The 24683-nt window shown below is 40.8% G+C and overlaps 1 protein-coding gene across 2 annotated transcripts; it reads left to right on the top strand.

Moving 5' to 3' along the window:
• Nucleotides 1-388: 388 nt before the first annotated feature.
• Nucleotides 389-17754, top strand: ETNPPL (ethanolamine-phosphate phospho-lyase). Of its 2 annotated transcripts, none has more exons than XM_059923406.1 (13): nt 389-638; nt 3303-3421; nt 3689-3848; nt 5068-5142; nt 8738-8828; nt 9759-9875; nt 11414-11496; nt 12097-12322; nt 13223-13377; nt 14064-14153; nt 14364-14494; nt 15778-15845; nt 17199-17754. In XM_059923406.1, the coding sequence occupies exons 1-13, from the start codon at nt 583-585 to the stop codon at nt 17325-17327; spliced, it is 1500 nt and encodes a 499-aa protein (XP_059779389.1). In that variant the 5' UTR covers nt 389-582; the 3' UTR covers nt 17328-17754. The 2 variants fall into 2 exon arrangements, with proteins under 2 accessions (XP_059779389.1, XP_059779390.1); XM_059923407.1 differs by lacking the exon at nt 389-638 and adding an exon at nt 1729-1747.
• The last annotated feature ends 6929 nt before the right edge of the window (nt 17755-24683 follow it).

Here is a 24683-nt window from a genome sequence, read left to right as displayed (position 1 = left end):
AGGAAGGAACGAAGGAAGAAAGAGAGAGAGAAAGAAAGGAAAGGAAGGAAGGAAGAAAGGAGGGAAGAAAGAAAGAAAGAAAGAAAAAGAAAGAAAGAAAGAGAGAGAGAAAGAAAAGGGAGAGAGAAAAAGTGGGAAGGAGGGAATTCACAGGCAGAGGAGGAAGAAAGGCCATGGCAAGGCAAATTTAAGGAAATAAAAGGCGAGTTTGTAGAAGTAACAGCGGTGGGGAGGCGAAGTGTGCAGCAGGGCAGGACCAGGAGCCAGTTAGACTCGGGGCGGGGGGCTGGGGTGGGTGGCGACTGAGTGGCTAGTCCAGCGACTTGCCAGGCAGGCACCCGGCGGGGGAGGAGGGTGAGGGTGAGGGTGGGGCTTGGCGAAGGGCAAAGGCTGGGCAAGACTTAAAAGGGAGATGACCCTGGCTAGTTGGTGCCGCCTTTGACCTCCGACGCCCGGGGCAAGGGGACCCAACGGGGGAGAACGGGAGAAAAGGGCCACCGCTGAGACAGTCCCGCGGGCTCGCGAGGGAGGCGAACGGACCGGAGAGGGGAGACCCCTGGGAGCGCCCGGCACCCCGCCACCATGTGCGAGCTATACAGCAAGCAAGACACCCTGGCGCTGAGGAGGAAGCACATCGCGTGAGCGCTCCCCAGCCCCGAGGAGAGGCGCAGAGAGGGGGAATCACCGGCGCGGGGGGCGGAGAGCCGCAGCGGGGCAGGCAGCGGGCGAGCGGGCGAGCGGGCGGCTGCCGGCGCCGTGCGGGACCGCCACCCGCCCGCCGCACCTGCGCACGCGCGCCGCCGCCCGCCGGAGCGCCCCGCCTCGCCTCCGCCCACGGGGGCTCCCGACCGGCCGGCTCCAGAGCGGTCCCCGCGCTCTGCAGCCCGCCGAGGGGGTGAGGGCTGCCGGCCGGCCGGCTGGGGGAAGTGACCGTGAAGGCTGAGAGCCACTGAAGTAGAACACCATTCCAGGGATGGGCTCTGGGAGGGAGACGGGCAGCTCTCCGCCGCTCCCACCACCTCGAAAGCTTTAGAACACTGAACTCCGAAATATTTTTGACGATGGCTATGAAAACTCATTATGACAACTTTTGTTTAAAGTGCACTTTTTCTTCTTGCACGCTTGGTTAAGAAGTAAAAGGTTAATCCAGCCAGTAAAAAAACTTTGAAACCACTTTCTTATGAGTAAGATGCCACTTACTCACCTTGGTCTCCCCAGCTGTGCCCTCATTACAATTTAAAGATGCAGTGTTTTCTCCGGTCTACTTTTGTTTTACTCGTGTTGTAGACGACTTGGTGAGCGTACAGGACCGAACCTTAAGTCAGACCTGGGCTCTGGTCCTAGTAGTGTCAAGTTACCTTGTGATCTGATTTGAGATTTGATCTGATCTCAACCCAGGAGGTTTCTAGGTGGTTTAGGAGACTAGTTAAATCTCTCTCAACCCCCGCAATAGGGTCAAAATGGTCAGATACCTCATTACCGGATCACCTCCTTCCCTTTTTCTAATCAGCACTCCTTTCTGTTAGTTTTCAATCCTATATAGTTAGATTCCAATGAAAACCTAATGATTTCTGACGTGAGCAGAACAAATGCTGTGAAAGGAGGAATGGTAGCCATGGAATGACTGAGAAAGAATTTTACCTGAAGTCTGAGTGAGAAGGTGGGAAGTACATTAACAAGGAGGCAAGGTGAAGTCCGAAGTTTTCAGCCCGCATTCATAACGAAGGGTTTTTCTGGATTTTAACTTGTAGGTATAAACTAACAGCTGAATTTGAACCAAGAAGAAATTCTCGTTTAATATTAGTTTCATTTTAGCTGGTGGTGCTTAATCTTAGGCAATTTTAAAATTTAATTACCTATTCACAATAATCACAATACTTTCTAAACAGTTGCATATCCATTTAATATGTATCTAATTACCCTCTAAACTACCTCCAATGCATGTGGTATTTTTTGTGCATGCAAAATCACCAAAATAAAAATAATATTTTGTTTTAGTTTCTAAATGTCCATAGAACCAAGTTCAGAAATCTTTGTGATGTTTCTATGTTGCTAAAATCTGTACTCCAGACAGCCATCCAAATAACCAAAAATATGGATGACTTTTTATTATGCTGAAAAGAGTGGGTTAAAGGGTTAGAATAATAATTGGATTTTATTATTTAAGAAAGGGAAATCCATTTGATGCAGGACAAATAACAATCAAAAGACATGAAAATGATCTGTAAAATCTCCTGCATAGTATTTGTATTTAGCTTTTAGTGCTATTCATTTCTCTACAAATTAGATTAGAGGGAGAGATTAGATTAGCGAGCAAGCCCTGTTTTGGGCTATGGCATAAGACAGTCTACCTTTTTTTTTTTTTTCTTCCAATTTTATTGATATATAATTGACATATAGCACTGTATAAGTTTGAGTTACACAGCATAATGATTTGACTTACATCATGAAATTATTATCCCAATAAGTTTAGTGAATATCCATCTCATATTGATACAAAATTAAAGAAATAGAAAAAAAAATTTTTACCTTGTGATGAGAACTCTTAGGATTTGCTTTCTTAACTTTCGTGTATAACATACAGCAGTGTTAATTATCTTTATCATGTTGTACATATAAATTATATCCCTAGTATGAGTTTTTCTGAGTTTATTTTTGAAGTATAATTGACCTGCAACACTATGTTAGTAACTATTACACAACATAGTGATTCAATATTTCTGTACATTTCAAAATGTTCACCATGATAAATCTAGTTACGATCAAGACAGTCTACTTTCAAATTCTGGTTTTCTCCCTGGCTGTGTAACCTTGAAGCAAGCTTCTTAATTTTTCGGTGTCTGTTTCCTCAACTATAAAAATGAGAATGATAATAACTCATTGTTGGGAGGATTAAATGAGATAATATTTGTAATAGCTGTCAGTTCCTGACACATAGGAAGGCTCAAAAAAAAAAAAAAAGTTTGTTTTTTTTCCTGGTTGAACAAAATTTCTCAAAGGAAAATTAGTTATTGGTTTGTGTAATTAGAGCTGTCAGAGTTGATCCATGTGCCTCTAAATAGAGTTGTCAGATCATGGCAAATTTAATATAATAAGCATAAGAAATGTGAGCAGTGTCACGGATGGGGGATTAAGGTAAAAGGTTCCAGGCTAAAATGAAATGAAAAAAAAGTATGTCACCCAGGTTGTGTTTTCCCTTTCTTTTACGTAATTGTAATTTTCCACTGATCGTGACCTTCATTGAGAAGGAAAAACACTGAGCAGTCCTACCAGACCAATGTGTTTCCTTTCATTATTTCTAGGCCCTCCTGCAAAGTTTTCTTTGCTGCGGATCCCATCAAAATAGTGCGAGCCCAGGGGCAGTACATGTTTGACGAGAAAGGTGAACAGTACTTGGATTGCATCAACAACGTTGCCCATGGTAATGTGCTGTCTTTGTCGTGCCTTGAGGGATATGTTTCTGGAGTAAAGCAGACTTGGCACCGTTGATATTTGTCCCAGGAATTGGCAGTGTCTGCAGTTCCTCCGCTGAACAGGGCCAGTAGTCCTAGGCGGGGAAAAGCTAGAACAAAATGTGGGAGAGGAACAGGATCAACCTTTTTTTTTTTGCTTGCTTCAGAATGCCCCTCACTTCCCAGGCATTTAGATTTGTAACTCATTTTGGGGGCTTTTGTCTTCTAAATTTTAGTGGGACACTGCCACCCAGAAGTGGTCAAAGCTGCCCAGAAACAGATGGGACTACTAAATACAAATTCTCGATTCCTCCACGACAACATTGTTGAGTATGCCAAGCGCCTGTCAGCAACCCTGCCGGACAAACTCTCTGTTTGCTATTTTACAAATTCAGGGTATGTTCTGAGGTTTTCCACCCATCCCCATTCCCACCAATCTCTTTGTTTCCTCTCTTTTCTGTTTGATTGCTGGTGGAGTACAAATATCTAAAAAGGTTTCCTGAGATTCTTGCCGTTTACTAATGACCCCACACGGGGGACCTGACCATTCTGGTTCTTTTGCTTTGGCCCACCAGCCCTTGGTAGATAAGATACCTGACAGCATGTTCCAGGACTCCTGACACAGCCTATAACAACAGTCCCATGATTAACAAGTGCATGCCACTCAGCTTTTTATTACCACAGCTTCCTTGGTGAAAGATGGGGAAAGCATACCCTTAAGTATCCCTAAAGGATAGATACTTGGGTTGTAACAAAATATTGGCAAAAATATTCAAGTCTGGTGTTCATGTGAGAAAACCTAACTAGTCAAATGGCACCCACTTCTCTGGGCAATAGAGTAAGTAGCTAAAGAATCTAGATGAACCTAGATACTTCTTTCAAAGCATGAATGAGGAATTTTGGCAAAGAAAGAACTCTACTAAACAAGTTATATAAGTTTTACAAGATTTTTGTTTGATTTGTTTCCTTAGGTAATAAGCATTTCCCCAACACAAACACAAAGGAGGAATGAGTCAATTCAAGTGAATAGATATGTCCATTCTATGGAATATTATGCAGACATTAAAAAGTATGTTTTTGAAAATACATGTTTAATGACAGGAGAAAAGCTCACCTGTACAATGTTATATTGGGAGGAAATCTGTCTATGCAGGATAAATTTAAAATGATATATATGTACATATGAATTAAAACTATTAGAAATCCTGTGAATGTTCCATTATGATTCTGTGATTCACTTTTCTCTTTTCAATGAGATACCTTAAAATCAAATAACCAGAAGATTGGTTTATAACCAGAAGATTTTTCTTTTTTCTTTGTAAAGAATTAGGACATTTTAGGATCTAATTTGTTGTTCTAAGGCATTCTTGCCTTCAATAAATTAAATATAATATTTGACTTTCACTTCTGAAGAATCCTATACTGTCAAAGAGTGATTAGCCTTAGAGAGAGAGCAGTATCACCAAAGACTGGAGGTGACAGAACCTGGAGTAGTACAAAGAATAATCTCGAAGTTAAACAGGCTTTGGAATCCTCAACTTTGTAAATAATGGTTTGAAAGAATTTTAAAAGGGCTTATGTCACATTGTCCCTTCTCTCTCTGCTCTCTTAATAGATCTGAAGCCAATGACTTAGCCTTACGCCTGGCTCGGCAGTTCAGAGGCCACCAAGACGTGATCACTCTTGACCAGTAAGTCTTGAACACAAGAATTCTAAGCAGGAAACGCCTTCAGAGACAAAATTATATTGATCCTCTCCGTACTAATACCATAAGCATGTATGGGGGAGGCTGGATGTATGGCACAAGGATTTTTTTTTTTATTATGTATAGGTTTCAAGGCCAGCTCAGGCCTGAAGGACACTTAATTCCTTCCAAGTACTTGGAGGCTCTTTTGGGTGCTGTGGTCATGGTCTCATGGGCTTTGCATGAATCAGGGTTTGCTTTTCACACATTTAACTGTTAATTGAGCCACTGCAATGTGTGTGTAACTCCATCTTTTTCAGAATAAAAATATAACTTCTTAAAAATCCAAGCATTCATGTCACGATTGTGATTATTCACGTAATTAATTTAAACGATAACAATTTAGAGCATATATTTTTTTCTTTTTTTGGCCACACCATGCGGCTCGTGGGATCTTAGTTCCTCGACCAGGGATTGAACCCGGGCCCTTGGCAGTGAGAGTGTGGAGTCCTAACCACTGGCCCGCCAGGGAATTCCCTAGAGCAAATTTTAAAGACAACAAATAGCCAAGTAAAAATAGTTCTTTCTCATTAATTTGTGATTTTTAATAGTCGCTATTTAGTTTTACTTCTCAAAAATGAATTCATTATATTTTAAACAAGAAATTTGATAACTGCCATCTTCAGTGAGATTTAAAATTTTTTTCTACCTCTCCACCCCACTAATCTCAGACACAAAGGGTTGAATTAAACATGCACCTCATTTCTTACCCTTCTGTAGGCTTCTCTTGTTTTATGTGTTGGTTGGTGTATTCATTTTCTATTGTTGCTATAGCACATTATCATTAACATAGTGGCTTAAGCAATATAAATTTATTCTCTTATAGTTCTAGAGGTCAGATGTCCAAAACGGGTCTCACTGGGCTAAAATCAAGGTTCAACAGGGCTGCACTCCTTCTGAAGACACTAGGGAAGAATCTGTTTCCTTGCCTCCACCTTCTAGAGGCTGCCTGCATTCCTTGGCTTGTGGTCCCCTCCTTCATCTTCAGAGCCAGACGTTACATCACTCCAGCCTCTGCTTCCATCCTCACATCACCTCATCTGTTTCTGACCACCATCCTCCTGCTGCCTTCTTTCACTTATAAAGGTTCTTGTGATAACATTTGACCCTCCAGGATTATTGCTCCATTTCATGATCCTTAATTTAATCATGTCTGCAAGGTCCCCTTTACCATGTAACATTCTTAGGTTCTGAGGATTAGGACATGGGCATCTTTAGGGAGGGAAGGCATGATTCTGCCTGCCTACCACAGAATAGATACTGACTGCCCTTTACTCCCAGCTACCACAAGCAACACTGCAATGAGTGCCCTTATACATGTGCCTTTATGGACCTTTCTGAGAATTTCTTGGGGATAAAGCACCCAGAAACAAGATTGCTAGGCCATAGGGGTACAGGGTACGGTAAACATTGTTGATTTGACCAAATCCTGCCAGATCAGTCCCCAAAGTGGTTGCACACTCTACCCAGTGCATGAAATGTCCCATTTTCACGTATCCTCACCAAAAACTAAGAATATCCTACCTTCATTTTTTCTTCTTAATATTTGCCGTCTAATAGGTATAAAATGATATCAAGGTTGTTGGTTTTTTTTTTAATTTTCAGGATTTTTTTTCCCTTTTCATAAATTTACTTACTTACTTACTTACTTATTTATTTATTTATTTATTTATTTATTCTTGGCTGCGCCCAGGCCCTCTCCAGTTGCAGCAAGCGGGGACCACTTCCCACTGCAGTGCGAGGGCTTCTCATTGCGGTGGCTTCTCTTTGTTGCGGAGCACGGGCTCTAGGCACGCGGGCTTCAGTAGTTGTGGCTTGGGCTCTGGAGCACAGGCTCAGTAGTTGTGGTGCACGGGCCTAGTTGCTCTGCGGCGTGTGGGATCCTCCCAGACCAGGGATTGAACCCGTGTTCCCCACACCGGCAGGCAGACTCTCAACCACTGTGCCACCAGGGAAGTCCCTATCAATGTTGTTTTTATTTGCAATTTCTAATTATGAGTTTGAGTATCTCTTCATATGCTTACTATGCATTTGTGACTTCCTTTCTGAGAATTACCTGTTTATATTCTTTGCCCATTTTTCTGTTGGGATTCCCATCCTTGCTTTTGTGGTTGCATGCATAGTTTAGATGAGAGGATCTCAGCCTTGACTGTGTTTTAGAATTACCTGGGGAAATTTTCTTTTTTTAATGCCAGTGCCCAGGTCCCACTCCAGACCAGTCAAAGTGAATCTCTAGGGACTTCTCTGGCAGTCCAGTGGTTAAGACTCTGAGTTCTCAACACAGGGGTTGCTGGTTTGATTCCTGGTCAGGGAACTAAGATCCTGCATGCAGCACGGCTCAACCAAAAAAATTAAAAAATTAAAAAAAAAGAGAGAGAAAGAGAATCTCTAGAGGTGGATTCCAGGAAATGGTATAGATTTTAAAGTTTCCCAAGTGATGCTAATATGCAGATAGACTTAAGAACCACCATTTTGCACATTAATCTCTTTTAGTTTGAGACATTTCAAATGTTTTTTCCCAATCTATCATCTGTCTTTTAACTTTGTCCATGGTATCGTCCAACATCCAAAAATTTGATTAAATCAAATAGTTGACATTTTCATCCTATGGTTTGGTTTCCTAAATTTTGTTAATATCTCTCCCCCCCCACACACCCATCCCCACCCCTCAGATCACAAAGATGCTCTTCTTTATTTTCTTCTACTACCTCTATAACTACCCCTCGTATTGACTCCACCAAGAGGCCACTGTGTTACCATTTATGTATGGCTGTGTCTCTGAGCTCACTTCTGTCCCAGTCGTGACTTTGTTCTTATGCCAATACCATACTAATTTCATTACTATGGCTTTGTAGCATGTCTTAATCTACGGTAGGGGACGTCCTCCCTCTTTGCTTTATCTATTCATGGGCCTTTTATAATTTCTTTTCCAGGCCTCCCAATTATGTATCTCTGGGCAAGAAACATAAAAGGGAATATCATAGCCATCTGTATTTTAAGTGAAAGAAAGGAATTTCGTAGCCACTTGATTACCTCTTAATCTTAGTTCTTTTTGAAAAGACCTCCTGTTCCTTACCAACTTTCATTTGAGCAATTGGATATCCCTTTGAAACCATCCCAGACAGAAACGCAGCCCATTCTGTGATATAAAGTTGTTTTTAAAATTTACTAGAATGTAACTATCAAATACATTTAAAGAATACATACATCTGAAATTTCTCATGAAGCTATAGAAATTAATGTTTTACATTTAGATAATCTAATTTAGCAGAGCTAATACAATCCAAAGAAATTAAGTTTTTTCCTGCTAAAAAGTAACTGTCTGTGAGGATACGTACTTGGCTTTCTATGTGTTTTATTACCTGAATCAGGAGAGTGGGACAAATTAATGGCCAGTCCTACCAAGAAAAATTAGATTCCATATAGTTAAATCTGGCACCAATGTTGAGATTCTCCCTGGATGATGTGCCGTACTATTTTTCACATACTAGAAAAGCGTCCTTCTTTGAGTGATTTTGGTTACCGGCCTTTTTCTTTTCAGTGCTTACCACGGTCACCTATCATCTTTAATTGAGATCAGTCCATATAAATTTCAAAAGGGCAAAGATGTCAAGAAAGAATTTGTGCATGTGGTAAGTATCTTGGAATCCAAGAATCAGAATGTTTCTACTGGAAGAGTGCCCAGTGATAACCCAGTCCAATCCTTGCATTGAAATGAAACCATGAAAAAGGAAACTAAGATCTAGAGCAGTTACAGATCTTTAGCAAAGATCTGTTTGCTAAAGACAGGGAGCTAGTTAATGACAAGATGTGGTTTAAAATCCATTGATGAGTACCATACAAATTAGTATAGTGGTAGTGATAGCTCTTATTCACAGCTCTCATTTTATTTTTCTTGCCCCTTGATGTTTAAATTACTTTTTCTATCGCTGAGGCCTATTTGAAACTCGGAGTTGCATCAAGTGTGTATGACTGTCTTAAAATTACTCTATGCTAAATTATTATGTAAATTTATTAAGTAAAATAAATATCATTTAGTAAAGAAAATAAAGAAACCAAGCTGTTGAAACAGTAAAACTCATTTGGCTTAATTAAGGATCAGTAGACGTTTTTAAGAGAATCATTAATACATTCTTTCAAAATTTTAAGATCTGAAATTAACGCTAAGGCACTCTAGTTTTCTGAATGATTACAGTTTGCTATATAGTTGGTAAGTGTTGGTTTATTTTCAATATAGAATTGTTAATACAGTTTCCATTCATTGAAATTTTCAAATAACATAATCACACTTGTTGTTTGAATTTGCCCCTTATGTGACTAGGGATGCAGTCTTGACTTCTAAGGGCCTAGGAGCAAATCCAAGCTCCTGTTCAGAATGCAAAGATTTCAAATCTCACAGAATTCAGAAATGTTAAGGAAAAAGAGCAAAAGAACCTAGAGTCACTTAAATCCATGAGTCACCTTTCTACAATATTATACTCCTGGAGGGAAAGGCCCTTTCTTAAAAGCTCATTTGTCCAGGAGACAAATCATGAGAAACTGTTATCTTTTGATGTTTTCAGGCACCAGCTCCAGATACTTACAGGGGAAAATACAGAGAAGACCATACAGACCCGGCCAGTGCTTATGCCGATGAAGTGAAGAAAATTATTGACGAAGCTCATAACAGTGGAAGGAAGGTTTGTATTTATAGCTTTGGAAACACTTTAATATCTTTTATAAAATAGATTGAAATCATTGTGATACATTGGAGAGGTGGGAAAGGATTAGATCTCAAATCCCTTTCTGTTCTTCTCTGGTTACATTTTTACTTAGTTCATATTTCAAAAAGTACATTATTATAGTCATGCCTCTAAGACTATTTTTATTTATCCTGGAAATGTAATTACTATACCTGTTTCAGAACTGGTGGTCTAATTCTGACCTTCCCACTGGGATGCAGACTCTGGTCCAAAGTGATAGGAGGAGAAAATTAAGAAAGGTGATAGCCCACGGACAGAACATTCCAACTGAGAGTAGCACGAGGGGCTAATATAAGGTGAAGGGAAGGAAGAGGCAGGGTGGCCCTGGGGCCTTGGGGCCACTGCGGACTCCTGGACCCGGGGAGTCTTGGCTCTTCCCTACAACTGGTTCAACTTTCCTGAAGCCAAAGAGCCTGCGTAAGACAAGGCAGGAAAATGTTCTTCCCTTTTAGATCTGCACTTCTAAAACAAACCAGAATCCTCCCAAGTAGGAAAAAAGCATTTCCATTTTCTCAGTCTTCACCCTACTGTCTTCAGCTTAACGGTAATTCTCAGCCCCTTCAGGGGTTACTTACATGGAGTTTTAATGTGATTTGACACATGCTTTGCCTTTCAATTGGCTTATGGCATCAACATGGCAATAAAAAAAACTTTTTAATTGAGATAAAAATGAAGCCTGTGTGTTTTCCAGTTCAAGTATTTTTATCTTAATGACTGGAAAGTCATTTGCCTTTCTTAACTATTTCTTCTTTTTCTTCCCATTCATTTTTCATATCTTAAAAGAGGTAGTCTGGACTAGATCCTTAGTTCTCCCCTTTTTTTTCTTAATTGAAGTATAGTTGATTGCTTGACTTCTTATCTCATGCTATTTCTATGCTTTCTCTTAATTTAGTGTTACCTATTTTTACTTCTCCTTTCTTAGCCTCTAGAACACGTCCTCTTTAGTTCCTTCGTGAGCTGCCTAATTTTGTTAAGTTGTAAGCCTGGTTCAGGGCAAGAACCAGAAATATAGCACAATAACTAAGGTTCGTGACCACCTCTCATCTCTTTAGTGCAAATTCCAGGCTCGGGCAGTCCTAATTTACCAAGCTGAGCAAACAGGCACCCCAGCGATGCATTTGGAACCTGGGTAAATTTTTAGAGGTTCATATTAAAGACTGATCAAAACATCAGTCTTATTCAGTTGTTCCTAATGAAAACACTGCATTTAAATTAATAATGGAGAAATGGAAGGCACCCTCTCCACCATTTTCTCGTGGTGGTTTCATTGGTACCCTAAAATTTCAGAAACTAATGCTTCAGAACTCTTGCATTTCCAGCGTGGACATCTTTTTAATCAAATGGCCAATTTGTCTCTTGCCATGGGTCCATTCCCAACCATTTTTTAAGTCACCTGCTCTGTAAGAAGTCCTCTTTTTTTAGGGGGTAACGGGAGGAGGACCTAATGGACTTTGACCCCATCTTCTCTTGTATAGATTGCTGCCTTTATTGCTGAATCCATGCAGAGTTGTGGCGGACAAATAATTCCTCCAGCAGGCTACTTCCAGAAAGTGGCAGAGTATGTACTTGGGCATCCTTGGTCAAACTGAAGGCACTGTGACAATTCTGTAGGGCCATCCTGGTTGTTAAGATATTGAAATACTTCCAGACTAGCTGGTAAATAGCCACCTGGGAGTGCCTGCCACCCAGGACTCCTGGAACTCCTCCACCTTCCCAAGATCCAGCAAATAAAGGATTTACACATGGTCCAGCAGGGCGGCCTCCAGAGCTGTGCTCGCACTACCCACCTGGCATCTTCTCTGATTAGTTGGTGTCCAAGCTTTACTAATTAGTAAAAATTTGAAGATTAAACCTGCTGAACACTACTTCTTGTTCACTTCTTTTTCTTCCCTATTAAAATACTGCAGTAGAGCTCACTGTAAGCAGCACAAACCCAAACAATATAGAATATATCTAATCTGGAAATTATGTGACTATGTTTCAAAGTCAATGACATCAAATAGATGTCATTGGGGATTTGAACACTGAAATGTTTTTAACAAAGATTATAGACTTCAGGTTAACAACATTTTTTAAGTTTTCAATAATCTGTATCTTATGGGAGGGTTTGGGGACTCTCGGTGACCTGAAGGCATCAGGCTGCCCTTTTGCTTTTCAGATATGTACACAGAGCAGGAGGTGTGTTTATAGCTGATGAAGTTCAAGTAGGCTTTGGCCGAGTTGGGACACATTTCTGGAGTTTCCAAATGTTTGGTGAAGATTTCGTTCCAGACATCGTCACAATGGGAAAACCAATGGGCAATGGCCACCCAGTGGCATGCGTGGTAACAACCAAAGAAATTGCAGAAGCCTTCAGCAGCTCTGGGATGGAATATTTCAATACGGTAAATTTAGACCTCCCCACTTTAATGCTAAGAGGGAAAAATAATGCATGTTCTTATGTTTCTTTCCAATGTAATAAAGAATAAATCTCACTGTTGCCAGCTAACCACGCCAGGACCCTAGCCAAACTTTGATCTAACCATATTTCATTCTGACACAATCCTCCTTGTATTTTTTTCTTGTGTATCTTTCCCCTTCCTAAAATGTTTCTATTAATTGTTCCAATGACAGATGGCTGCCCTGCTAAACTCTAGAGGTTATGATATTTCATTAACAGATAATATGATCTTTTTTGTTTTGTATCACATTTAAATTCCCAAAACACTTCACTTAGATGATTCACTACTATAAATGTTACAGGGCTGTCATAGAAGATACTAACTAAATTTCTATCTTTGGGAAATTTTATTTCCTTGATTTTACCCCTAAGACTTATAAGCTTTAAGTTTGGAAAGATTATTATAGTTTGTGCAATATGTATAATAGGACTTGTTACAGCTAAAAGTTAGAGTCAAATCTAAGAACATAAATTATTTGGAGAAAATATCATTGCTTAGCTTTTTTCACACAGATATTCAAGCACTGAAACCCACATCCCCCTAACTAAACCACACTCTGAAATCCTTAATTCCCAACACAATGTCTGTTTTGGTTTGGATGAACTTATAAATTTCCCAATAATCCTTCATACCAGTTTTGCAGTTATATATAATTTAGAATTTTATTCTCAATCTTAAATGAATAGAATCATGTTATATTCTAAATCTAAGAAACTAATATCACAAGGGAAATTTTTATTGAAATTATATCTTTACTTGCTTATGTATGAGCCAAATTTCTCATAGATGAAGCAATACCACAAATTCAACTATTCTATTTTCTCATTTATCTTTTTTCCACAGTATGGAGGAAATCCCGTATCTTCTGCTGTTGGTTTGGCCGTCCTGGATGTAATTGAAAATGAAGACCTTCAAGGAAATGCCACAAGAGTAGGGAATTATCTCACCAAGTTACTGAATAAGCAGAAGGCTAAACATACCTTGATAGGAGATATCAGGTATATTTATCATAAAGTTGTCATGCAGTTATTCATTTGTCCAAATGAAAATTTGTTATATTTTATCATATAAATTTAAAATAAGATAACATAAAACCAGATCTAGAAACACTGAAAAAACAAAAACAAAACTCATTTTTCATCTAGAACCCAGATATCATCACTGTTAACTTTTGAGTATATATCTTTCCTGATTTTTATACTTTTTTGAAAAAAATTAAGCCAGAATAATTTCAGCAGGCAAAAGATGAAAAGAAGGAACTTAAGGTAACTCTAAATGATCTATTAAAAATATTAAAAATGACATCCAAGAAAACTCACTATTTTTCATATATATATGAAAACATTTTCATATATATATGTAAAGATTAAAGATTTGTCATAGTTGATGTCCTGAGAAGCTAAATAGCATGACAAGTTTGTTTTTAAGCCTTTTTTTTTTTTCTTTTTTACAATTAAGAGAAGAAAGAAAAACTGGATGACAAAAACTAACTTGATTCAAAAACTAGGAAGTCCTGTGGACACTAGATTGGTATCTTGGATTAATTAGAACTAATAACAACTACCCTTTAAAGAAAATCACATTCAGCTTCAAATCAAACTGAAGTTTGAGGACAGCGTTAATTTTTTGTGACAATGCAGTGCTTAATAAAGTGTGTCAAGTTCCCTTTCTCTACCCCCCTCAGGGGTGTTGGCCTTTTTATTGGAATTGACTTAGTGAAGGACCATCAGGAAAGGACCCCCGCCACAGCCGAAGCTCAGCACATCATCTACAAGTAAGCACACCCCTCACTCGTTTGGTATCTTGGCTTGAATGCTTTTTTTTACTTCCTCTCATCTCCCCAAATGAGAAAAGTTTAAGACTCGTGCAATTACAAATGTGGGCTTCTTGCATGTGAATATGAAAGTGCTCTCTGTTCACATCATTCTGAAATAATCTTAGTTATCACTTGTATGCACTCACATGTGTTTCCTGCACTCATTAGGATGAAAGAAAAGCGAGTGCTTCTCAGTGCCGACGGACCTCATAGAAATGTGCTTAAAATAAAACCACCTATGTGCTTCACTGAAGAAGATGCCAAGTTTATGGTGGACCAGCTGGATGAGATTCTAACAGGTCTGTCCACAGATCTTTAAATAAGATGCCCTCACCCACATTCTGGTCAGACATGACAGTGCACCTCGCATTGGCAGAAGTGAAGGAGGGTGGAAATGATTGTATACACTTATCATTTATTTTCACTTTTTAAAAATAATTGCATGTCTTCATTGTACCATGCACCACAGATACTGCAGTGTAAGAGTCTTTGAGCTTTGTACCATGAAAATTTGGGAAATGCTGTTAATAAAAATTATAAGCTAGGAACTTCCCTGGCAATCTAGTGGTTAAGACTTCGCCTTCCAATGCAGGTGGTACAGGTTCGATCCCTGGTCAGAGAGCTAAGATCCCACATGGCTCGGGGCCAAAAAACCAAAACATAAACCAGAAGGAATATTGTAACAAATTCAATAAAGACTTTAAAAATGGTCCACATCAAAAAAATCTCAAAAAATAAAAATAAATGGTCCATATCAAAAAATCTTTAAAAAAATATATATATATATAGGCGATAGGTTAATATAGTTATATAGTTATCATTTGACTTTGTATTTCACTTATTACAATTTAATTTTTGAAGACTTATGTTTGTCATTCAGAATTATAGCCTGTCATAGGAATTCATCTTTTGTTTACCTCTATTAAATAATTAGGTTAATTTATTTTTCTGTTATGAGCATAAATTGAGATTAACAAGTAAGGTAACAATGTAAAACCATATTGAAAAACATAAAGCACTGTCAAATGTTAGAGCTTTTAGTTATATTTTTAAGATTCTGCTTCTCTGCTCCCTCTCAGCCTCTTGGGGTTGGGATAAGGCTAAGCCAGGAATCAGTACAGCATACAAAATAGATCATTACTATTTGGAAAGTTGAGAGTCAGCCCCAAGTTATTTGTAATACGGTCACTGTTTTTGGACCAAAAGACACCCAAACTTGGCCAACAGTCCTGATTCCTTTGGTGCCTTGAAGGGACAGGTGGAAGAGACTATAGGTTGGGGCAAATCTGTCACTATTACTTAAAATTCAGCTCAGAGCTTGAGCATTTTTAGTGGTGCGGCTAAAGAATTCTTTTCTAACGAAGTGAACAAGGCAGAGCTAACATAAGCTCAGTGCCACTTGTAATGATGAAATGCTACAATAAAAGTTTAAAAGCAGCTATTTTAACAGTGACACTTTTTAAAAACATGTACCTCTCTAGTTTTCTTTAAGGGTGTCCCTATAGTTACCAAAATGGGGTGTTTTTTTTTTTAAGGACTTTGATGTTCTTCTGTCTTGTCCATTGTAACTTCCTTGACATAGGTTTAGAAGAAGCCTTTGGAGCCAAAACTGAGAGTGTGATCTCTGAGAATACTCCATGCAGAACCAAGGTAAGAGTCAGTTACTTAATATTTAGGGCAAAAGTTTAAAATTGGGGGAATTTAAGAAAAAGGAGTGCAAATTTTAAAAAATTTTACAATGACCTCTAGAATAAAACCCACCTTTGCTAGAGTTGGCTTACTGTTGCAATTTTGAGTGCACAATTAAGGCAAGTGCCTTACCACTTGACAAGAATAAAGCCAAAGAACCATTCTTACAGGATCACTCCTATACTCCGCCCACCCCCACCCCCCCGCAGAAAAAGTCAAAAACAACCCTCAGGCTTGCAAAGAGGGCCTTCAAAATACAGAGAGAGATAACAAATGTCCTAAGCTCCTTCCTGTTTGTCTGAGGGATGCCTGACACTGACTCAAAGTCCCACACACCACTCTTTAATCAGCAAAAGCATCAGCAGTGTGGCTCCAAATGTCAGCGTTTGGTCCTCAAGTGAACTAAAGTAGAAACTTCGACTGGCGGCGGGGCCTGGGAACCACTTGGCGTGGAGTGGCCTAGTTTCCGCATTTGATGTGCTTCCAGCAGAGGGCTTCCCCATTCTCTCCCTGAGCTGCCCAGGGTGTGAGAAAGAGCTCCCTCGGTCGGGAAACAGAAAGGCAAAAACTTGAGAGGCTTTGTTGCATAATTAGTTATTCGTTTATGACTTCGATGCATAAAGGATCACTCAAGCCTGCCTGCACAACCAGTGTAGTCAGCAAAGTCCTTTTCCTGAGTGAAAAACATGAGGCCCTTTGAGTGAGAGAGCAAGTGATTTGCTAACGGGACGCTTCTGTCTCTTGGCGCAAACACAAACCAGTGCTAGAAATCCGTGCCTCTCTGCTGTCTGAGAGTGGCTTATTGAGTCTGGGACAGAATCACAGCTGTCAGGACCAAGCAAGCATTGAAAAGGAGCTTACAGGGACTTGGTCAGGGAACTAGATCCCACATGCCGCAGCTAAGAGTTCGCATGCTGCAACGAAGATCCCACATGCCGGCGCAGCCAAATAAATAACTAAGTAAATATTACAAAAAAAAAAAAAAAAAAGAAGAAGAAGAAGAAAGAAAAGGAGCTTACAAAAAAAGGAGTTCCCCACCAGAAATCCCACTTTGAAGTTAGCACGCGTTTCTGAAATTTTGGCTTGCAGTCCCAGATTTTAGGTTGACATAATATTTCATATGTCTGTGGAAAATAGTAGTAATCAGGGTTAGGGAGGAGCACCAGGCATTGCAGTGTTGTGTTGTGTTGTGTTGTGTTGTGTTCTCCCGCGTGCCCTGTTGCCTGTTGGCCTGTGGAGTCAGCCCTGCGGAGGCTGGAGGCTGGGCGGGTTAGAGGCGGGCTGCCTGCTGGAGTTTCTGTGTCTGTCTTGCAGATGCCTGAGGAAGCCCACTCGGAATTGCTCAGTGACGGCAGCCCGGACCCCAAAGAAAATCCCAGCCGAAAAAGAAATGGATTGTGCACAGATAAACATTCACTGCTCAGTAAGAGGCTCAAGACATGAGAGACGAGCATTTTACAGCAAGATAAATGTCCAGAGTTACACAGAATGAATGGAAGTGTCCCTTCTGTTAAAAGCTCTATTATACCCACCAAAGGAAGAATCTGCATTCCATTCAGACATATAAATAAAGAAATGAGTAATAAGGATAATCCAAGTGATAATCAAACCCTGTCAAGATTTAGCCTCTAGCCTGTTAATTCCTTACTTGAGATTTCTGAAAGTACTTCATTTATTCTACTCAATTTCAGCTTCAAATGGAATATTTATTAAGTTGGCAGTTTTACTTCTCATGTTTTAATATTTGACATGTCAGAGCAAAGTACAGTAGTAGGTTCCTGAACTTTGGAGACTATGAATTCTTTAATGATTTAATTTATATATATTTATGGACTATAATAAAATAAAAGATGATGTAAACCAAAAAAAATTTGACCAGAAAAATGTTTACCGTTCCTTTGCGGAGAACATTGGGGTAGTAAAATCAACACCATTTGGGAATAAATCACATACGGCAAATGTGAAGAAGTGAATGAATAATTTGGACTTCTGTTGGGGAACTAGGTTAATCGTGGTCCTGTGGGGATGAGGGTGGAAGTGAAGAGGCCAAACAAGGAGTACACCCAGAAACACTCCTAAACGTGTTGTTGGCAGGAGAAGCAGTAGCCAAAGTGCTGCGAACACAGTCAGGAGACCTCGGCTCTGGATACTCAGACTGTCATCTTGGCAAGTCACTTACCTGTTATGTGAGAAATTAACTTTCAACCAATCATCTTCCTCTTCTCATCCAGCTTATCGCCTTTGCACAACCCCTGACACATAGAGATACACACATTTCTAACCAGAGATTGGCAAAGGGAAGTGAGGAAACCCAGAACCTCAAGAATCTCTTCCTTAAAAGTGCTGGTGCCATGAGTCATCCACTTGGAGGCTGACCTGGAAGAAATTTGACTTTTAGCCTTGACTTCCCAGTATCTTATTGCCCTCCTAACAGTCATTAAGTTTTGTGTGTTGGTTTCTGTTCTGTAAAGAAGAGATAATAATTTTGCTAGGGCTGTTGCATGAGAGCTGAGAAATAAATTAGATGTAAAAAAGCTTCCTTTCTGAGTTCATCATAAGTTAAAATGCTGTCAAAATGCAAAGTCTCATTATTAAATAGTTTTTCCTCCTAAACATATAACTGACTGTGGATCCAAGCTGGATAGTGCTGAGATGGATTCCCAAGAGCTGGCAGAGAGGAGAGAATATAGAGGTCTCTGTGGCTTGCCTCTAGGGAACAAGATTAATTCCAAGACAAGCAGACTTTTCACAGCACAGATCAGCACTCCTGTGGGCACTCGTGTGCTCAGAAAGTGCTTGTCTCCTTAAAACAAGCTGCTGCCACCTCGGCCACTGTGGCCATTCTGCTCGTGTGCCATTATGCCTTTTGTGAGGTGGCTAATGTTGAAGGCTGGGCTGATGGCAACCGGCCAAGTTATTTTGCCCTCTTGGTTGTTCAGTGCCTCTTCTGGGGTGGATGCTTTTTGGTGGACATTAACATGTGATAGAGAAAATCTTAACATGTGGTCTTTATTCCATATATTCATTCATATGCCCCTGCCCAATATCTCCTTTTGCCACAGACCTTCTAATTCTTTCAGGCTCCTGACCAGCTGTGCAGCCATTCACCATTCTAGTTACCATCCAGTTTGTAGAAGCCAAGTCGGCTAATTAAGAGAAGAGATGATAGGGACAGCGACCCCTGCATCCTTTAGATTTTTAAGAGTGGCTCATGATTTCTTATATATGATCACTTCCCTTGTCTTTCCCCACAAAGTGGATGACCAGGTGCACCACTCAAAGTTCTAGCATTGGGAAGACTTTTCCTTGCCACTGTCTCTCAAGGCCACCACTGAGTGCACCTGTAATGGGGCCATCATTCACTTTACTGCAGCGATAGATCCCTGATTCTTCATAGGGTTTATCTCCCACCCTCTTGAGCAAACATGTCTTACTGAGGCCTCCAGTAGACTAGCTGGCTCTCTTTCTACAGGATCAGGATGTTGTCATCTATGTGACAGATCACCATGATAGTCTTCAGGATGCCCAGATGGTCCAGATCTCTTCAGACCAAGTTATGACAAAGGGCAGGAGAATTGACATAGCTCTGCAGCAGAAGCGTAAAGAATACTGTTGTCTGTTTCATAGGAATGTCTGATTTTCTTTTCTGATTGGGTTAAAAATAAGCACTTTCTTCAAATTAATGACTACATGTGATGGACACGAGGCTTTCTGAATCTGCTGTAGCAGCACCATCACATCTAGCATTGCAGCTGCAATTGGGGCTACTGCTTGGTTGAGCTTGCAGTAGTGTATAGTCATTTTCTAGTTATCCTCTAGTTTGTAGACGCCAAGTTGGCTAATTAAGAGATGATAGGGACAGCGACCCCTGCATCCTTTAGATTTTTAAGAGTGGCTAATCTCTACTATCAAGGCCCAGAATGTTCTATTGTCTTTTTTTTTAACATTTTTTATTTCTTTAATGTGTATCTATTTTATTTATTTATTTTTGGCTGCATTGGGTCTTCGTTGCTGCGCGTGAGCTTTCTCTAGTTGCGGCGAGCAGGGGCTACTCATCGTTGTGGTGCGTGGGCTTCTCATTGAGGTGGCTTCTCTTGTTGAAGCCTAGCATGGGTTCTAGGCACACAGGCTTCAGTAGTTGTGGCATGCGGGCTCAGTAGTTGTGGCTCACAGACTCTGGAGTGCAGGCTCAATAGTTGTGGTGCACAGGCTTAGTTGCTCTGTGGCATGTGGGATCTTCCCGGACCAGGGCTTGAACCCGTGTCCTCTGCATTGGCAGGCAGATTCTTAACCACTGCACCACCAGGGAAGCCCTGTTCTATTGTTTTTTACTTATCATCTTGGTTGGAGACAGTGAGGGCAGGTGTGTGGAAGGGCAGTTTCAGAGGCTTCCATGGGGCCTTCTCCACTATAACAGTTTTTACTCCACAGGCCAGGGACCCGTTCTAGGGGTGACTCCAACTGCCAAGTATGTCCATCCTAATCATACTTTTGGGGACTGAAGAAACAACCACAGGTGGCCTTTTTAAAAAATATATTTATTTATTTATAATTTATTATTATTATTTTTTTGGCTGCATCGGGTCTTCGTTGTGGCACGCAGGATCTTTCATTGAGGCCCGCGGGCTTAGTTGTCCCACAGCCTGTGGGATCTTAGTTCCCTGACCAGGGATTGAACCGGCGTCCCCTTCATTGCAAGACAGATTCTTAACCACTGGACCACCAGGGAAGTCCAGGTGGCCTTTTCTAGTGAAGCCTTGAAGAACAGTGAGTTTCTTGCCGACATCCTTCTGAGAAGGGTTGGCACTCACCTGACTGAATGGGAAGACTTCCTTTGGGACAGTACAGGCGAGCAGGTACAGAGGCTTTACCCCGGGCTCACTGTGAATAGAGGGTGGAGGGGTGCTCCTCAGGGAGAGCAAGGAGAAAGCTCTATTTCCAAGACAGAACAGCAAGCTGAAGTAGAAAAGAAAATTCAAGACTTTCTCCTCATTGTTCTGAAATAAGACATCTGTGCCTTGTTGAATTCCAGGTCTGCATCTTGTTAGGTTTATTCAGAGGTATCTGATGTGTTTTGGTGCCACTGTAAATAGCATCTTTTTAAATTTTTGTTTTCCAACTGTTCTTGGTGTTTAGAAGTTCAGTTGATTTTTGCATAATTGACTGATTTCAGTAAACTAGCTAAACACACTTGCAAATTCCAAAAATTGTCCATTCTTTTGGATCTGTACATATATAATCACATCGTCTGAGAATAATGACAGTTTTATTTATTCTTTTGTCATCCCTATATCTTTTTTCTTTTTGCTTTACTCCACTGGCTAGGACATCTAATACGATCATCACCAAAACTGGTGATGGTAGACACGCTTGTCTGGTTGCATCTCAAAGAGAAAGTGTTCAACATTTTACCGCTAAGCCTGGTGTTTCTCCCCCTTGGTGCCCCCTACAGTGGAAGCGTAGGGTCTTAACCACTGGACCGCCAGGGAAGTCCCCAGCGTTTTAAAACATAGTTCCCTTGTGCTGTCAGAAAAAAAGAAAAAAGAAAAAAAAGTCTTTAAAAAAATTCTAAAAAGAAAGTAATCGTGGAATGGCAACCACAAGAAACCTGTCTACATAAGACACACATCTACTCTTAGGCAGGAAACGATGAAGTGCGCTCTGAGGTGTCAACTTGAAAACACCCACACATCCCACCCAGATGCTGAACAACTGTGTATTCCTTCCCCTCAGTGACTCAGGTTGAAGAAACTATGGTGAGAAAATGGAGGAAACAGACCTCCCTGGATGGGGGTGTTCTGAATTTGGTGTCTGACGGTGGGGCTAGGGTGGTCCGGGATGGAGGCCGTCCAGCTCAGTGTGGAAAGGAGAAAATAGGAGGGGACATGGTCGGGCTCTGCCCTGGCTCCACCCTCGCCAGTGCCCTGGGACACCCAGTGCCTTTGGACCTCAGCTCCAGGTGTCCCCAACAGTAATAGCACAGTTTAAAAGGTCAGGATGAGAAAGGTAGGTGGGGACTAACAGACCTCAGGCAGTTACTTTCCCACCACTCCTCCATTTCCAAGTTCTTGGGGCTAGGAATTACAGCCAAGCTCCCTCTTAAAGCTGCTTCTCCCTCAGGGGTAAAGCCTGGAGGAGTTATCGTGTGGAGGGCGAGTGCCTGACTAGGTTTCTGAAGGCTGCTGCTCTCCACCTCAGGGCTCTTCCACCCCCAGCCCAGCCCAGCCCCATTCCCTGAGCTTGACGGTTCTGAACTTTTCCCAAATACATTGCCCCACTGCTTTGGCTGTTCTTTTCTACGTCTCTATTGCACATTGCACTAGTTTCTGTGGAGTGTGTGCTTAGGACTGAATTGCTGAGTGCTTAGGGTATGTGCGTGTTCAACTTTAGTAGGCAATGCCAAACTATTAGCAAAGTCATTACCCTGATTTATATTCTTACCAGGAATTTATAAGAGATCCTGCAGATCCATGTCTTCTCTGGTATTTCATGTTGTCAGCAGTCCTGCTCATAATAGTAAAAACCTGGTAACACAAATGCCCCTCAGTGGTGAAGCAGATTAACAAACTATGGAAGATCGACAACACACCATTAAAAAATTATGAACTGCAATGCCACACAACAATACGGATAAATCTTATCAATATAATAATAAGTGAAAGATAAGTCCAAAAGGTTACATACAGCAGGATACCCCCTTTTACAAAGTTAAAAACTGTGCATGTATCCTGAAAAACTGGGTTCACCTCTTAGTGGGTGTTGAGCCAAAAGGTACAACCAAGCCAAAGATCGGGAGAAGGAAGAGAACCATATTTTCATTAACACTGGCTTACCGATTTGAAACAAGAGGGGTGCTCATGTAGCTAAGGAAGTTGCCATTGAGGAGTCAGTTATGGAGCGATTAAGAGCCAATTTTATTGTGGACGGATTAAACCTTATAAATTATAAGTCAATTAGGGAAAGGATTTTCTTCCTTTTCATGTGTTTGGTACGTATTATTTCTGAGAATTTATATTGGTCCTTGGGAGATGCATATAGGTGTGTGTGTGTGTGTATGTGCACGTGTGTGTGTGTGTGTATTTTCCAACAGGTGCCTCATGGACACCTAAAAGAATAACAAGTGTATCTGCATAAATCATCCTGGCAAGAAGTCCTTAAAAAAGATTGGACTCCAGTGGACCAATAACCACCCTATGTGCATCTTCTGGAATTGGCATGACAAAGCCCACTGCATACTATCCTGACGCCAACTAAACTACTCATGGTTGAATCTAAGTTTTTCCCTTTTTACAAAATATAATGGTGCCGAGTGACCCTTAAGGTGGAGGGGAAAACTGGCATTAAGATTTCCAACATTATGAAACTACTCCCAAATTTATCTTCTCTAAATTAAATAAACCCATTTATTCCAGGCTTTCCTCATAGAAACCTGTTTCCCAAGCACTGATTTATTTTTTTTAAATTCAAGTTTAATTACATATGAAGTATAACTTATACACAGTAAAATTCACCCTTTTAAGGTATGTAGATTGATAACAGTATATTCATATTTGACAAACATATAAGAAGAGTGCAGAAGCAGACTAAACCCCTTCTTTCTGATCTATGGTCAATGTGTTTGATTCCAGGAGCCATGGTTGTACCTATAGAGTGGCTCAGCTTCAGACCTAAAATGGATTTGAGAAGGTAGGGGTAGAGAATCTCGTGTTTCTACAGAAACACTCAGAGACACTCTTTGCTTATAATCAAGTCTTTTTAAATTATGATTCAATTATTTATTTATTTATGGCTGTGTTGTGTCTTCCTTGCTGCGCGCGGGCTTTTCTCTAGTTGCGGCGAGCGGGGGCTACTCCTCGTTGCGGTGTGCAAACTTCTCACTGTGGTGGCTTCTCTTGTTGCGGAGCACGGGCTCTAGATGCACGGGCTCAGTAGTTGTGGCTCACGAGCTCTAGAGCGCAGGGTCAGTAGTTGTGGCACACGGGCTTAGTTGCTCCACGGCATGTGGGATCTTCCCGGACCAGGGATCAAACCCGCGTCCCCTGCATTAGCAGGCGGATTCTTAACCACTGCACCACCAGGGAAGTCCCTATATCAAGTCTTGATAAGGAAATGTGAGGGTCAATTGTTTCTGTGGACAACAGATGAGCTGGGTGTTTTCTTAACACCATTCAGGTTAAAGAGTGCCAGGTTGAGACTCCACACTACCCTTAAGAGTCAAGAGCCAAAGTTCAATTCTTCAGAAAATCTAGGCCTCCTAGCTCTTGGAGTCCACAGTCAGACACATGACAACTCAGGGTTAATTTAATCTTCTTTATTCTAACCATTGAGGTCCTGATGCATCTGCTTTAAAAGGAACAAGGTGATGAATTTTCTCTGATATTCAAAGTTATAAAAATAAGGACTTCCCTGGTGGTCCAGTGGCTAAGACTCCATGCTCCCAATGCAGGCGGCCCGGCTTTGATCCCTGGTCAGGGAACTAGAACCCACATGCCGCAACTAAGAGTCTGCATGCCGCAACTAAAGATCCCACACTTGGCAATGAGGATCCCGCGTGCCGCAATGAAGACCCAGCACAGCTAAATAAATAAATAAATAAATAAATAAATATTTTTAAAGTTATAAAAATAAAAATCCGAAAAGGCAAGATGGCTCTGATGCACTTGAATAAAAAGTAAAACCTCTACAGTTGGTACTTTACATGGAGTTGGCCTTTCCATGAAAATGTGAAAAGTTACCATTGTTACCAGGAACTGCTTTGGGATCCTCAGACAATAGAATCAATTTATATATTCAATGGGA

This window comes from Balaenoptera ricei, chromosome 5 (assembly GCF_028023285.1).
Source record: "Balaenoptera ricei isolate mBalRic1 chromosome 5, mBalRic1.hap2, whole genome shotgun sequence".
Lineage (NCBI taxonomy): Eukaryota > Metazoa > Chordata > Mammalia > Artiodactyla > Balaenopteridae > Balaenoptera > Balaenoptera ricei.
This window is presented reverse-complemented; position numbering and strand designations above follow the sequence as displayed.